General features: G+C 43.9%; 1 protein-coding gene across 1 annotated transcript in view; it reads left to right on the plus strand.

Annotated features, from left to right (window-relative positions):
- The window catches only part of CACNA1F (calcium voltage-gated channel subunit alpha1 F), a 186,565-nt gene that overhangs the window by 62,296 nt on the left and 110,026 nt on the right, over positions 1-14,243 (plus strand). The window contains exons 14-18 of the mRNA XM_029608013.1: positions 4,454-4,679; positions 4,814-5,021; positions 6,735-6,855; positions 7,548-7,620; positions 8,026-8,074. Coding sequence (XP_029463873.1) covers positions 4,454-4,679; positions 4,814-5,021; positions 6,735-6,855; positions 7,548-7,620; positions 8,026-8,074 — 677 coding nt within the window. The remainder of the gene's footprint in view (positions 1-4,453; positions 4,680-4,813; positions 5,022-6,734; positions 6,856-7,547; positions 7,621-8,025; positions 8,075-14,243) is intronic.

Consider the following 14,243-nt stretch of genomic DNA (forward strand, 5'->3'; position numbering starts at 1 on the left):
ACCATTGGATAAACTCTTTGAATAGAACTTCAGTGCCTCTCCACACTATGAAGATGTCATCGATAAATCGACGCCATACCAAAATGTTATTTTGATAAGGAGAAACTGACAGCCACTGCGATTCAAAGTGTCCCACATAAAGGCTAGCAACACTGGGAGCCATCATGGCGCCCATCGCTGTGCCACCCACCTGTTGATAATAGATGTTATCAAATACAAAAAATTTTTTTTTTCAAAGCTAGACCAGCTAGGTCAACTAAGAAAGTAACTGGTGGGTGAATCTCAGAAGATTGTGTGGCTAATTTCGAATGAATCACTTGCAGGGCCCCATCTTGGGGTATATTCGTGTAAAGGGACACGATGTCAATTGTGGCGAGAGATACTTCTTCAAAAGGGATACTCAAAGTTTCCAAGAATTGTATTAATTCACCCGAGTCTCGCACATACGATGGCAAAGAGGGTATCAAAGGACGCAAGAATGTGTCCACATATTGGGAAAGCGGTTCTAACAGTGAACCTCGTGATGAAATAATCGGGCGTCCCGGAGGGTTCTCAAGATTTTTATGAATTTTTGGAAGATGGTAAAAAGTTGGCACCCTAGGGTGTTCAACTTTTAAAAAACGGAATTCTCTTGTGGTGATCCATCCTTGTGCTAATGCATCTTCCAAAAGATTATCAATATGTTCTTTTAACTGTAATGTAGGGTTGGCATCTAACTTCTTGTAGAAATGCCCATCCGCTAATTGTTTTAATGCCTCTGCCCTATAAGAATCTTGGTTCATTATTACCACCGCTCCTCCTTTATCCGCACTTTTTACCACTAACGATGGATCTTCTCTTATTTCTTGTAGTGCTATGCTTTCTTGTCTAGTTAAATTAAAAGACCTCAATTTGGAATCTTTCTGAATTCTATCAATGTCTTTTTGTACCAGTTTTGCAAAAGTATGTATGACCGGGTCAATATTGCCTGGAGGACACCAGGTCGATTTTGGAAATACCACCGATCTATCTCTCTCCTCCCCTGGTGTTTTTTTATCAAAAAATAATCTCAACCGCAAATTTCTTAAGAATTTTTGAAAGAATTTACTGATTTTGAAATGGTCATATTGCACCGTTGGTACAAATGTTAACCCTCTTTCTAACACTTGGACCTGTGTACGTGATAAGGGACGCGATGATAAATTAATCACTGTGGATTCTCTGATCTCTGTTGGTTCTCTAATCTGCCTTTCGACCGTGTCCACCTCTTTTGCTGTCTCTGTCCCGTAGGAGGATCTTGAGTGTGTTGTTGAAACCTGACTTTGCGATCCTGTCTTGCCTCTGGAAAAGGGGTAGTAGTGGGACCACTAGTAGTGGAGATTTTTTGACCACGTGTAGGTTCTTCCCCAGATGAATCTTCTGAACTAGATTCAAATGTTTTTCTCTGATTATAAGTTCTCTTCAATTGTGGATTCATCCAGTAATATATAGAACCCTTTTTATAATCTTGTTCATCCCTAACAAATTTACTGGTTTTGCCTTGCTTGACCTCTTCTGTGAATTCATTTATGGTTTCCTGAAACTCTTTTAATTTAGCATCAAAATTATCTAAATTTTGGTTTTTAATTTTCTCCAACAATTGTTCGTGTTCTATCTGTAAGGTTTCCATTAACATTTTAGCTCTTTCTATGACCAAAAGCATAAGGTCAAGAGAACATTTGTTAAGGATCTGGTTCCATTTTACCAGAAAATCTTCAAATTCTACATATAATCCCTAGGGGATTGCGTATAATGAAGGAACCCAAATTATATGTAGAATTTGAAGTTTACTTACATTTTTCACAAAAGCACAGTCTCATTTTTGGATATAAACATCTCAATAAAGGCAAATAAATTCTTTTTTACGATCTATCAAAAGCCCTCAGATCGTAACAGATTACTAGAGTATTCGAGTTGTCATCCACTACCATTGAAAAACAGTATTCCTTTTGGCCAATTTTTGAGGCTGAGGAAACTTTGTTCAACAACAGGAGAATACAAATTAAGAGCTAAGGAGATGAGCCAAAAATTTTTAGATCGAGGCTATCCTTTAAAAGTTATAAAACAAGCCTGTAAAAGAGCACGATGGAACCATAGGGAAACTTTATTACAACCTCAACAAAAAAGAAATTTACAACGTCTTACTTGTGTACTACCATACTCTCTGGGGGTGAATGAGGTGGCGCGCAGTATAAGACGCCACTGGAATGTCCTACAGGTACATTCAGTTTTTGAGTCGCGACCTATGGTCGCTTTCAAGAGAGGGACAAACATAAAGGATCAAGTAGTTAGATCGCACTCTAAGAGCTCTTTTAGAAATGAAATAAGTCGTGAGGGACATTCCGCTTGTGGATCCTGTACGATGTGCCCACTAGCTCATTCAAACATCAGCATACCCCTAGAAAAACTTAAGAGATTTAAACCAATAAGAAAATCCACTTGTAATTCTATTTTTGTGGTGTACACTATCTGGTGCCCTTGTGGTTTATTATACGTAGGCAAAACAACTAGACAGTTGAAAACTCGTTTAATAGAACATAAAAGTGCCCTTAAACGAAATAAATTAGAAGCCCCATTGGTACAACACTGTTTAGAACAATCTCATAATTTTTCAAGTTTAAAGTGTACGGTATTGGAGGTAATGGAACCGGATGAAAGAGGAGGGGATTTAAACCTGCGCTTACTACAGCGCGAGCAAAAGTGGATTTTTAAGTTGAATACGGTAGCGCCAGCCGGTCTCAATAAGGAAGTAGATTGGTCGGTATATTTGTAAAATCCATTTGATAGGTGCTTTAATCAACAACAGGATATAAACATAAACTTCCGGCAAGGAGATAGTGAAAGCGTCTAAGCGCCATATTTGAATGCTGTGAAGGATCGGGTGAGATAGCGCTAAGCTGAAGAGTGAGTACCATTGTTAGCATTATCATTTAAAAGCGAAATAAATTTAAGAACTTTAGCATATTAAATATAAACTTGTCTTTTTAGGTATTGAGCAGTAAGCCCCTGAAGCAGGCGCATTTGTTGCGCCGAAACATTGTCAATGTCGGGCAAGCGGGAGGACAGCAGACAGCTGACAGCAAGCGCAATATAAATACTGGTATAACAAATAATGAGAACACAAACAAAGAGATAAGTAATTTCATCACATAAATTCACTTAACGGATGGGTGTTATTTTTAAGAATAAATTTTATTGGGTGTTATATTCTATAATTGAAAAGTAAAAAGGGATAAAAGTAAAAACTAAAAAAACTGAACGCTCTCAGGGGAAATGGTAGATGACGCGATTTAGCAGTGCCGATACATGAGAAGGGTTGTAGCCCTGTATAGGGCAAGAGCCTGTGAGACTGTGAGCACTTTTTCTGATACCATCCCTTGAGAGTTTGTTTGATAAAAATTAAAGTCAAAGTTATTGCCTTTTAGCAAATATCCTCAAAGATATCAAACAATTTCTTAGTTCATTAAGAATTTGAGGAAGTGAGCCATTGTTATAAATTAATCTCAGGTATAACCACGTGGTGGCTAGAGGGTCTTTTTGCTGCATTGCAGGTCTTTTTCCCCCTCCTCATTACTTTGGGGGTGGGTCCTGCCACATATCAGGTCTTCTTCCCCCTCCCCATTTATTTGGGGGGAGAACTGCCACATCTGTATGCCAATGAAGATTTTAAAGGTAGGGGAGTTCAGGGGTGGGGGTCTTGCCCCACCCCTGAACTCCAGTGTCAGCATTTTTCTCCATCTCTGACTGCTCCCCCCTCTATCTTTCAAGGGTGGGGGGGGTGTCTTTGTGACTTCTGGCTGCTTGGCCCATCCATGACTCCTGCTTATGAGCTTAAGTTGTTGTCTCTCTGTCTGCTTTGCTCCTATTGACACAGGAGCATGCAAACAGGCACATCTTGATAAGGTATCCTTCAGTGTATCAGGGCAAGGCCTTCATTTTCCACTGAGACAGTGCTGTTTTAAAGTGCACCTGGGTAATTCTTTCTCTTGCTGTGACAGCGTTTGGGGCCTGTACACCTCTTTGGCTATTATGATTCATTTCGTGATTCAGTGGTAATGCATGAGATATCTCCCTACAAACCCAGCACCGTTTTGGTAGTTCTTCTCTGGACTGTCTTCATTTGGGTCTATATCCTTTCGGAAGTATGGCCTCCAGAATTGAATAGAATAGGACAGATGAGGCTCACCAATGACCTACACGGAGGCATTATCAGCTCCTTTTTTTCTGCTGCTTATGCCTCTCCCCATGCACCCCAGCATCCCACTGGTTCTGGCCACACTGTTTTGCTACCTTGAGATCATCAGACTTCATCTGCCCCAAGGTTCCTCTCCTATTTGGTGCATATCAGTATCTCAAACCCCAGTCAGCTGCTGCTCCCTTGCATTTCTCTCGGAGTGCATGACACCGTCTTGCTGTCTCTCTTTCTGTCTCTCAGGCTATGCTAACAAAGTTCTGCTGTCACTCTTCACCCTGGAGATGCTGCTGAAGGTATATTGCCTTGGGCCGCAGGCTTACTTTGTCTCGTTCTTTAACCGCTTTGACTGCTTTGTGGTGTGTGGCGGGATCCTCGAGACTGTCCTGGTGGAGTTTGAGGTCATGTCGCCTCTTGGGATCTCTGTGCTACGCTGCGTCCGCCTGCTCCGCATCTTCAAAGTCACCAGGTGCGTTCAGTAACAGGGCATGTGCGTGTGTCTGTGCGAGCGGAGAAGCAGATGCCGGTGTTCTGTACGCACGTGCGTATGTCTCTCTCTCTCTCTCATTTCTCTCCTTTGTGGTGGTCTCTCTCCTGGGACAGGCACTGGGCCTCTCTCAGTAACCTGGTGGCCTCGCTGTTGAACTCCATGAAGTCCATTGCCTCGCTGTTGCTCCTCCTCTTCCTCTTTATCATCATCTTTTCGCTTCTGGGCATGCAGCTGTTCGGGGGCAAGTTCAGCTTTAACCAGATGCAGCCCAAGCGCAGCACTTTTGATACCTTCCCCCAGGCGCTGCTCACTGTTTTCCAGGTAAATGCCTCACCCATGTTCCCTCTCCCCAGCGCGATGCTCCCTGTCCCCCCCCCCCCCCATGTATCCTCTCTCCCTCATAGCAGCACATCCCTTCTCTCGCGCAAATTATCCCTTCAGTCTTGCCCTGGCATTCTCCCTGACCCCCATGCATATCTCCTCCTGTCTCCCCTCAGGCACTGCTCACTGTTTTCCAGCTAATAATCTCCCAAAGTATTCTCTTCCCTCCCTTGCCCCAGCACATCCCATACCCCATGTTCACATCTCCCCCTTTATCTCCCTCCAGCCAGTCCTCCAGTACCCTAGCACACCTCCTTCCTTATCATGTATTTTCCCACTGCCAGCACACCTACCCAGCTGTCTTCTCCCCAAACCCAGCATGCCCCTCAATTGTCCCATACATCCACTTCTCCAGTACCCCGAGTATCCTTTTCTCACTCCCCCTTCACCCCTCTCCCATCATATCCCCTCCTCTAGTATACCAACTTACCCTTCACTTTCCCTCCTTTTTCTCCTTCTACCCCCAGCATATCCTGACCTCTCAGCACACCCTTTATCTTCAACATATCCTCTCTCCCCAATGAACCTTTTACTTTTTTAAGCATCCTCTTCTCTCTAGGAATGACTTGAGTCACCCCTTGTGACCTGTTTCAGACCTTTACTGGATAGCCAGGAGTAATAAGCCAGCAGAGCACCCTACTGGGAAACAGTGGGGCCAATATTCAGCCACTAGCCACTGCATTAGTTAGCTGGAGAAACTTATCTGGCTAACTGTGCCGAACAGCAGTCCTGGACTTATCCAGAAAACTGAGGGAGTGATTTATCAAGCCACGATAGGCTATAGCATGCAGTAAACAGCCCTATTTCAATTAGCTGCTTTGCAAGGAAGTGCATGTATCAAATTAAATACAAAGCAACTAATGCATACAAAATGTTATGTATGTAAAATAACACGGCTGACTTTGAAATATTTCAGCCACCTTATTTTAGCTACATCTTTTGAGTTTTTGTTATTTTAGCACAGGAACAATGGGATCCTAACGCGGGTCCCTTTGCTTCCGTGCTAGAATTTAAGGGTCATGCAGAACAAAATGAAACCCCCGCAAAAGTCTTCCAAAAGCTACTGGGAGTCTTGCTAGACCTCCTGCCCACCCTGGGCTTGCCTTTTGAGGCAGCTCACAGAATAAAATTAAAAAAAAAAAATATATATATATATATATATATATATTTATATATATATATATTTTTATTTTTTTTAACCACATGGCGATGCCCTACCCCATCCTCAAATGCCTCTCCATTAAATCAAAAACACCCTCAGGGGCAAGCCAAGTCCCCCCACCCCCACTTCCCTTTTCTGAACCCCAGGTAGAGTCCACTCCACTGCCCCAAAATGACTCTGGAGGGCTAGTGCTCTCCCTCTCAGACCCCCACCCCTGAACTCCCCTACCTTTAAAATCTTGATTAGTGTTGAGTGGAGCCTGGGGTCGGCACCTTGTCTGTCTCCCCAGCTGATTAATTCCATCCTATTTCCAGACATCCCTCACTGTGGAAGGTACCAGCCTTGTCACACCAGGGTACCCCCTTACAATTTTTCTTCATCTTCCTCTACCCTCAAGCATTGGTGGAGCTGTTTCTGATCATGTTTGCACTCCCAGTGATGCTTCATATAATGTGCTTTCTCCTTTTCTGCTTGTTCGGATCTGGGTGCAGATTCTGACAGGAGAAGACTGGAACGCAGTGATGTATGATGGGATCATGGCATACGGGGGTCCCTTTTTCCCAGGGATGCTGGTCTCTGTTTACTTCATCATTCTTTTTATCTGTGGAAACTGTATCCTTTCTACTGCAGAGTTCCAGCAGTTCCTGCCTCTCCCAGTTGGAGGCATTGTAAGGAATGATGGAGGCGTGCTGGCTCTGGGGGGAGCTGTAGGGGATGGTAGAGGAGTACTGGATGGGGGAGTGGTAGGGAATGGAGGAGTATGCTGGATTTGGGAAATACTGTAGGGGATCATCGAAGAATGCTGTAAAGAGTAGTGGAAGTATGCTGGGTGTGTAGGAGCTGTATAAAATGATAGAGGAGTGCTGGCTGTTGAGGGGAAGCTGTAGGGAATGGTGGAGGAGAAATGGCTATGGGGGGTGGGGACTAAGACATGATGGAAGAGTACTGCCTGTGGGATGAGCTGTGGGGAATGGTGGAGGAGCACTGGCTGTGGGGGGGGGGGGGAGAGTTGTAGGAAATGCTTAAGGAACTTGCAGTGGGCAGGGGGATAAAGTGAGGAGCTGTGGGAAATGGTGGAGGAGTGCTGACCATAAGGGAGCAACTGTAGGGAATGGTAAAAGAGAGCCAGTTGTAGGTAAAGGGAAATGCAGGAAATGCTGGAGGAGCACTGACTTTGAACGAACTGTCATTTCAGTATTCCCAGTCTCTCTCTCTCTCTCTCTCCCTCACACACAGCTCAGAAATGCTGGTTTGTGACTTTAGGATTCATTGAGAATGGTTTGATTCTGAACCAGTCTCTGCAGATATTTTGTTGAATGTCTTCTTGGCCATTGCAGTGGATAACTTGGCAGATGCCGACAGTATCAACAACAAGATGTGAGGAGCTTATGTTCTGTTGTGCTTTCTCTAATCTAAGTACTGCCAGATATTCTGAACCTCATAGTCTGTAACCTCCAATAGAGAGCGAGGTGGATACTCTGAGAAAATGGAAAAACAGTATGCACAAAGTCCGATATTAAATAGATAAACTGGACAAATCTGCTTGATAGATAATGATGTATCAGGAAGTAGCTGAATAGATTAAATTAATACATTTGGCAGGTCTTAGAGACACTTAGGGATGGATTGGTCTGGGAGAGGTGATATCTGCTGCATGAAATAAGAATATGTCTTGGAGAAGTGATGTCTCTAGATGTGGGAGAGAAAGAAATAAAATCTCTCTACATGTGGGAAATGGATGAATCTTTGTGTATTGGGATAATTACTGAAGTTTCTGTGCAGGAAAGGAAAAAAGACGAAAGGAGAGAAGAGTGCGGAGAGCTCAGTGAAGGTAAGTTACAGTGTGTCCAGTCAGCGACATTCCAGCATCCTGTCAAAGGTCATCCCTGGGCAGGGCTCCTAGAATCATGGACGGATGGGACTGGAAAGAATTGGAGCGTCATCCAAGAAAACTTGAGAAGTGCTCAAGTGGCTTGGCAGTTAAAATTTAACCTTGACCATAAAATGGAACAGTTACTTCCTTCAAACATATATCTAAAACTTTGTTTATTCAATGGTTACATTATAATAGCTGGGCTGAACTATCATATGTTAAAAATATAACCCTACATGCCCTTGTAATCTTTGTTATGGAGGCAAGACTGTTTGCAAAATCAAAACTAGAATACAAGAACATATCAGCTGTATAAAATGTGGTAAAGCTGAGGCCCCTTTGGTATCTGTTATGGTTAATGGTGTTTGGGTGGATCCTTGAACACTGTGGCAGCTGACCACGCCCATGGGGGGCAGTCCTGTGAGGGACCACAGTGTCAGGCTAAATTCCAGACAGACAAACACAGATTTGAATCTTTTATTAAACAGTTTATGGAACCACCAGAGGTGGCAGTAGTGAGTAGTGGTTGTAAAGCCCAGCTAGGCGCATCTCTCACAGAACGCTGGAACAGCGGATCCTCTGTAGACAGTGCTGTAGTGGAAAGAGACTGAGAGATATGAGTACACAATATGATTAGCATTCAGAGTCCCAAATAGAAATAGGAGAGCTCCGAGACAGGGAGAGCAGGCCCTCGAGGAGCGAGTACCTGATCCCTTAGAGTAGAGAGACTCAGATGTAACATACTAACATAGCAGTAACAGAGATTCCACTAGACGAGAGGTCTGGCACCGGAGCAGAGAGCAGGCCCTCGAGGAGCGAGTACCTGATTCCGACGAAGCAGTACTGTGGAGAGAGATGTTATCTGTACTCACTGATGGTGACTGTAAATTAGTTCTTCTAAGTAGAAGGGTAGAGGTTGCAGGCAGCGACACAGGGAACATGGGCCCTCGAGGAGCAAGTACTGGTTTCCTGATAGCACCTGAAAGAAGCAGAGAGGCCCCCGAGGAGCGGGTACCCATTAGCAACCCCGAAGGGTAGTAAGAGTTCCAGATAGAGCTGGAGTGGCAGAGTAGCTTAGGAACGGAGAGCGAATCCCATTCGTACGAATCCTGTTGCTAACTCAACGAGCTAGCAAATACTGTAGGCAGATATACCCTGAAGTCGTGACATCAGAACAGGGGGACACCCCTGAGGTTCACGCCAATGTGGAGTTAAAGATGAGGGCAGCATGCGCGCACGCACCCTAGAGGTACCTTGAAGGAGAATGGCAGGAGGCAGCACCAAATTTAGTCCAGGGACGCCGGAGAGAATGGCTAGCAGACGCTGCAGCCGCCATCAGTTCAAGGTGAGCGAGAGGAGCCGCAAGTAGAGAGAGGTAGGTGGGGCGAAGCTGTCGAAGACCGACAAACGCAACAGTATCTCATTGGACAGAACAACAACATCGGATAGAAGAACTGAAATTTTCAGTTCTAGAATAAACTTCCCGGTTTAGGGGTGGTGATTTTAATAAGGCTCTTCTTCAGAAGGAACAAAGACATATCTTTCAATGGTACATCATTATCCCTAATGGATTAAATAGGGAAATTGAATGGGGCATTTTTTTTAATGTACCTTACAAAGAGTGTAGTTGATACAAATAGTGGCAATACAATTTGGATTTAGAGTAAGCGATTAATAGCATGTGGGTTTACAAGTATATTGTATTTTTTCAAACAGTGTCATGGACACTTATTAATGTTTGTGAAAGGTATTATTAAAAGGCGAGTTTGTGCCATCTTAGTTATGGGGATATGTTTAGATCACTATGGTGATGTTGTGCTCCGCGGCCATGGCGCCCCATGACCACGGCCCCCTACCTGATTCGCAGCGCCACGGGAGCCCTGGGGAGGGCTCCGACTCGGGCCATCGCGCCCGCGCAGCCTCCGGCGCTGCCCGTTGTAGGGGAAGCCGTCCTGCTTCCCCCCAGCGGCATCTCCCCTCCGCGGGGGAAATCCAAAATGGCCGCCGCCATGCTTAAGCACGAGGCTACGGCCCCTCCACAGAATTAAAGGGACCCATCCCTTTAAATGGCCTCACCTGTTCTCTATCAGCCAGGGCAGAGGAAGTATAAAAGGCAGCTTCCTCTGCTCATCCAGTGACTTGGCAACGTCCTCCAGCGCTGTCCAGTCTGCTTGCTTCGGTGAGTCCTTGAGCTTTGGATCCTGTTCCGTCTTGGTGTTCCTGGTTCCTGACTTTGGATTGGCAAGCGGTGATTCTCTGGTACATGACTTTGGACTGGTGTGCGACGATCCTCTGGCACTCGACCTAGGACTCCTTCAAGACTCCGTCTCCAAGGGCCCACCTAAGTCCCAGCGGCCCGGGTCCCTACGGGCTCCTCCTGAGGGGACCGCGGGCTTCCAGGGTGAAGCTCCAGTTGGCCTTTGCACCGTTACCCTGACCTCCCTAGGTCCACCTAAGTCCCAGCGGTCGGGTCCCTATGGGCTCCTCCTGGGGGGACCGCAGACCACCAGTGGTGAAGACACAGTGCCTTATCTCCTCTCTTCATCGTCTCCGTGTTCGCCTCAGTCTCCAGTGCCAAGGGTCAGCTGGTCCTGCCTCCTGTTCTGCCTCGCCACCCGACGAGAGAGCCTACGGACCCTCCGAAAGGTATACCATCCTCTCGTCAGCCAAGGGTCCACAAGCCTGAGCATAACAGGTGATTGATTGAGGGCAGTTTAAAAGAACAGGCTGACATGAGTAGATTGGACGCTGAAACGTTAAAATTGTTGAGGACTATTATAATAAGAGTTTAGGTTTTTACAAAAAGTTTAATTTATTAATGTGTATTTTAAAAATGTTGATACTTTCCCCTGATGAGGCGGTAGTCTGCTGAAACACTGCAGTGTCAGGCTTGTACTTAAGCAACAATTTAAAATGCAAATATTATAGAGGAAATTAATGGATGACAGTGTGTCGATGGATGCACATCTCGTGGAGCCCCTACGTTTGATATTTGCTTAACTATTGAGGTAAAGAACATGAGCAACGCTAACGTTTCATCTTTCGCTATCAGCATCACAGCAGAGAAGCTACAGTGCCGCTAGGGTTTGTTGCACTCAGGCATGTGTTACATAACAGGAGTCCTGCAAACTTTGGCCTGGATTTAACTAAATATCACATGCGATAGGAAAATGGGTGTGTTTTATGGTAATAGGCAGGTTATAGAGAGAGAGAGAAAGAGAGAGAGCATGCCATAATGCTTTCATACTAGGTAGGTATTTATACTTCTATATGAGGCCCACCTAGTAACTCGAGGTCAGGTTTAGGTATTAGTGTAGGGGTTAGGGGCCACTTTGACATTCAAAGTGAGACGTACGAACAGAATAGTGCTCTCTTGTGAAGATTTGATGACCTTCAGGGTGAGGAAACTCACACAAAGATGAGATTTGTGCAACGTTCTCTCAACCTAGCTTGATGTTACCCAGGTAGAGAGTCCATCAAGCATGTAAAAACGCCATATAGCAGTTTGATAAATGACCCCTTTTGCTTTTTAACATCTTTACAATACAAGATTTGGCGTTTTTGCAGATGGGTTAAAATCCTGTGTAACTGTGTTCTCCAACAGGTGCTTGGATTTATTGAAGTATGTGCTCTTTGCACATGGATTCTGTGAAAACATTGGATTTTTAATATCAGCGGCTTAGAAAAGTGGCTACAGTGTTGCTTGGACTAATTGGTGTAGAAGGGTTTGGGAATTGTACAGATTGGGATTAAATAAAGTAAAAAGAAAGTGGTTTTCAATTGAGAGACAATCACCAGTTTACATTGTAACAGTTGCTGCTACTTATAGAACAGTTTTTCAACATAAGATTGTAATTAGATGACTTGAAGTTCGTGGTTTATACATAGTATCAATTACATTATTACAGTTAGCTTCGTATGGTCCTTTAAAAATAATTTCTTTGTGGTAATGAGACACCTACAAGTTCAAGAGTTTTGCAATAAGTGATACTGTGATACAGTGTCCAAGTGATATTGGGATAAAATGTATTTCTATGGTTTGTTTTCTGTTTTCTTGTTTTGTATCTTTTTCTAACTTTTTTTTCCCTAACTTCCTCTTTCTCTATAGTTCTTAATACAACATAATAGGGTGATATGACATTAGATTTTTAACATATGATAGTATGGTTCAGCTCCTATAATGTAACAGTTGAAAAAACTAAGTTTTAGATATATGTTTGAAGGAAGTGACTTCCATTTTATGGTCAAGGTTATTGTTATGATTGTGAACAGTCTTTGGCGGGTTTTGTATTAAGTAGTTAAAATTAAAAAAAAAAAAAAAAGAAGCATAAAATCATGCATTTGAAGTGCAGAAATCCAAGAGCACCTTTCTCGATTGGGAGTGGGACACTGATGTACACCAACCAGAAGACAGACCTTGGGGTAATCATGTCCGATGATCTCAAGGTAGCAAAACAGTTGTGATAAAGCACTGGCCAGAGCCAGAGGGATGCTGAGGTGCATAAGGAGAGGAATAACCAGTAGAAGAAGGGAGGTGATAATGCCTCTGTACAGGTCATTGGTGAGGCCTCACCTAGAATATTTTGTCAAGTTCTTGAAGCCATATCTACAAAAAGATATAGATAGGCTGGAGAATGAGGACCTAAATATGTATATCTCAGAGGATAGAGAAGATGGGAGAATATGATAGAGACTTTCAGATACCTTAAAGATTGCAATAATGCACAAGAAGCAAGCCTTTTTCAGAGGAACGAATGCTGTAGATAAACAAGAGATCGTGCTAGGAGGATCCAAGGAGGTAAAGCTCAGGAGCCCTCTCAGAAAATATTTATTTATTTATTTAGATTTAGCTCTCGCCTTTTTGTTGGTAGCTCAAGCAAAGTTACATTCAGGGATAGTAGATATTTCTTTGTCCCCAGAGAGCTTCTGATCTAAAGGGTCTATTTGCTAAAGAATTTCTCCTGTGAGTCCTTCCAATGCAGCTGCTTAGCTATGTCCGACGTGTTGGGCTGACGCACGGTAGGAGGCTACTGTGATCCAGGCTGAAGATGCACATAGATTTCAGGTGCCGCAAGGGTGGGAGGAAGGAAGGGGGACTCTGAGATACAAATTTATGGGGAAAAAATGGGACCCTGGCCTCTATATTTTCTTCCTAATCAGATTCAGGAAGCTTTGGGGGCAGGTCTAAGCCTTTGGACCTTGGGTGGGAGGATGGAGGGGGGCTGGTTAGGGCCTGTAGGCCCGCGGTCTGTTTGTACGTGTTTGTTTGGGCTTTTTTAAATAACCCTTTGGCACTTAACTGGCTATAATCTTTTGAATAAAGTTGGTTATCCAGATAATAGCTGGCTAACTTTAAACATAACAGGATATTCAGAATAATGTCTGGTATCTTTTCTGGATAACTTTAATCGGTGATATTCAGTGGGATGTTTATCCTTCCTGATATACAGGAAAAATTATCTGGCTACTTGTCCACTATCTGGCCTACTGAATATGATCCCTAAGATGACTATACTGGATTTACATTTGCTCTGCCTAAAATGTCTCAGACTGGATCATGATTCGGCTAACTGTGGCTCCTGCAGACGTATGTGCCTGAAGGTACTGGTTTATTGGGAACTCTGACATAAAAATGACCATCTGGGCTCATGGAAACAAGGTAAATCAGTAACCCAATTAAAATCATCTATAGACTGAAGAAGTCAAGAGAGAATGTCAGTAAAACTAGTGGCGCCAAAATCTTACAGCCAAGACACACCTGGGCCTGAAAAGCACAGCACCGAACCGTCTGAGTCCTCAAGTCGGAGCCAAAAACTGTCTGCACTGAATAGAGATAGTGCAGATCCATCAGCACAGAAACAACACAGCCATGAAGTACCGATGCTGAAAAAACACAGCACAAAACTATTGGTATGGAAACTATACTGCCAAGAATCATCGGCCTCAAAACATTAGTGCCAAAAATCACTGGCAGCAAAACAACAGCACCTATAGTCATCGGTGCAAAAACATCAGTGCTAAGAATTATGAACGCCAAAACATCGGCACCAAGAAGCACTGGCGCAAGAAAATAGCATCACTTGAAGATTCAAAGCCAATCCCTCAGAGCAAACATGCTTCCATTCAT

The sequence above is a fragment of the Rhinatrema bivittatum genome, chromosome 1 (assembly GCF_901001135.1).
Source record: "Rhinatrema bivittatum chromosome 1, aRhiBiv1.1, whole genome shotgun sequence".
In the NCBI taxonomy this organism is placed as follows: domain Eukaryota; kingdom Metazoa; phylum Chordata; class Amphibia; order Gymnophiona; family Rhinatrematidae; genus Rhinatrema; species Rhinatrema bivittatum.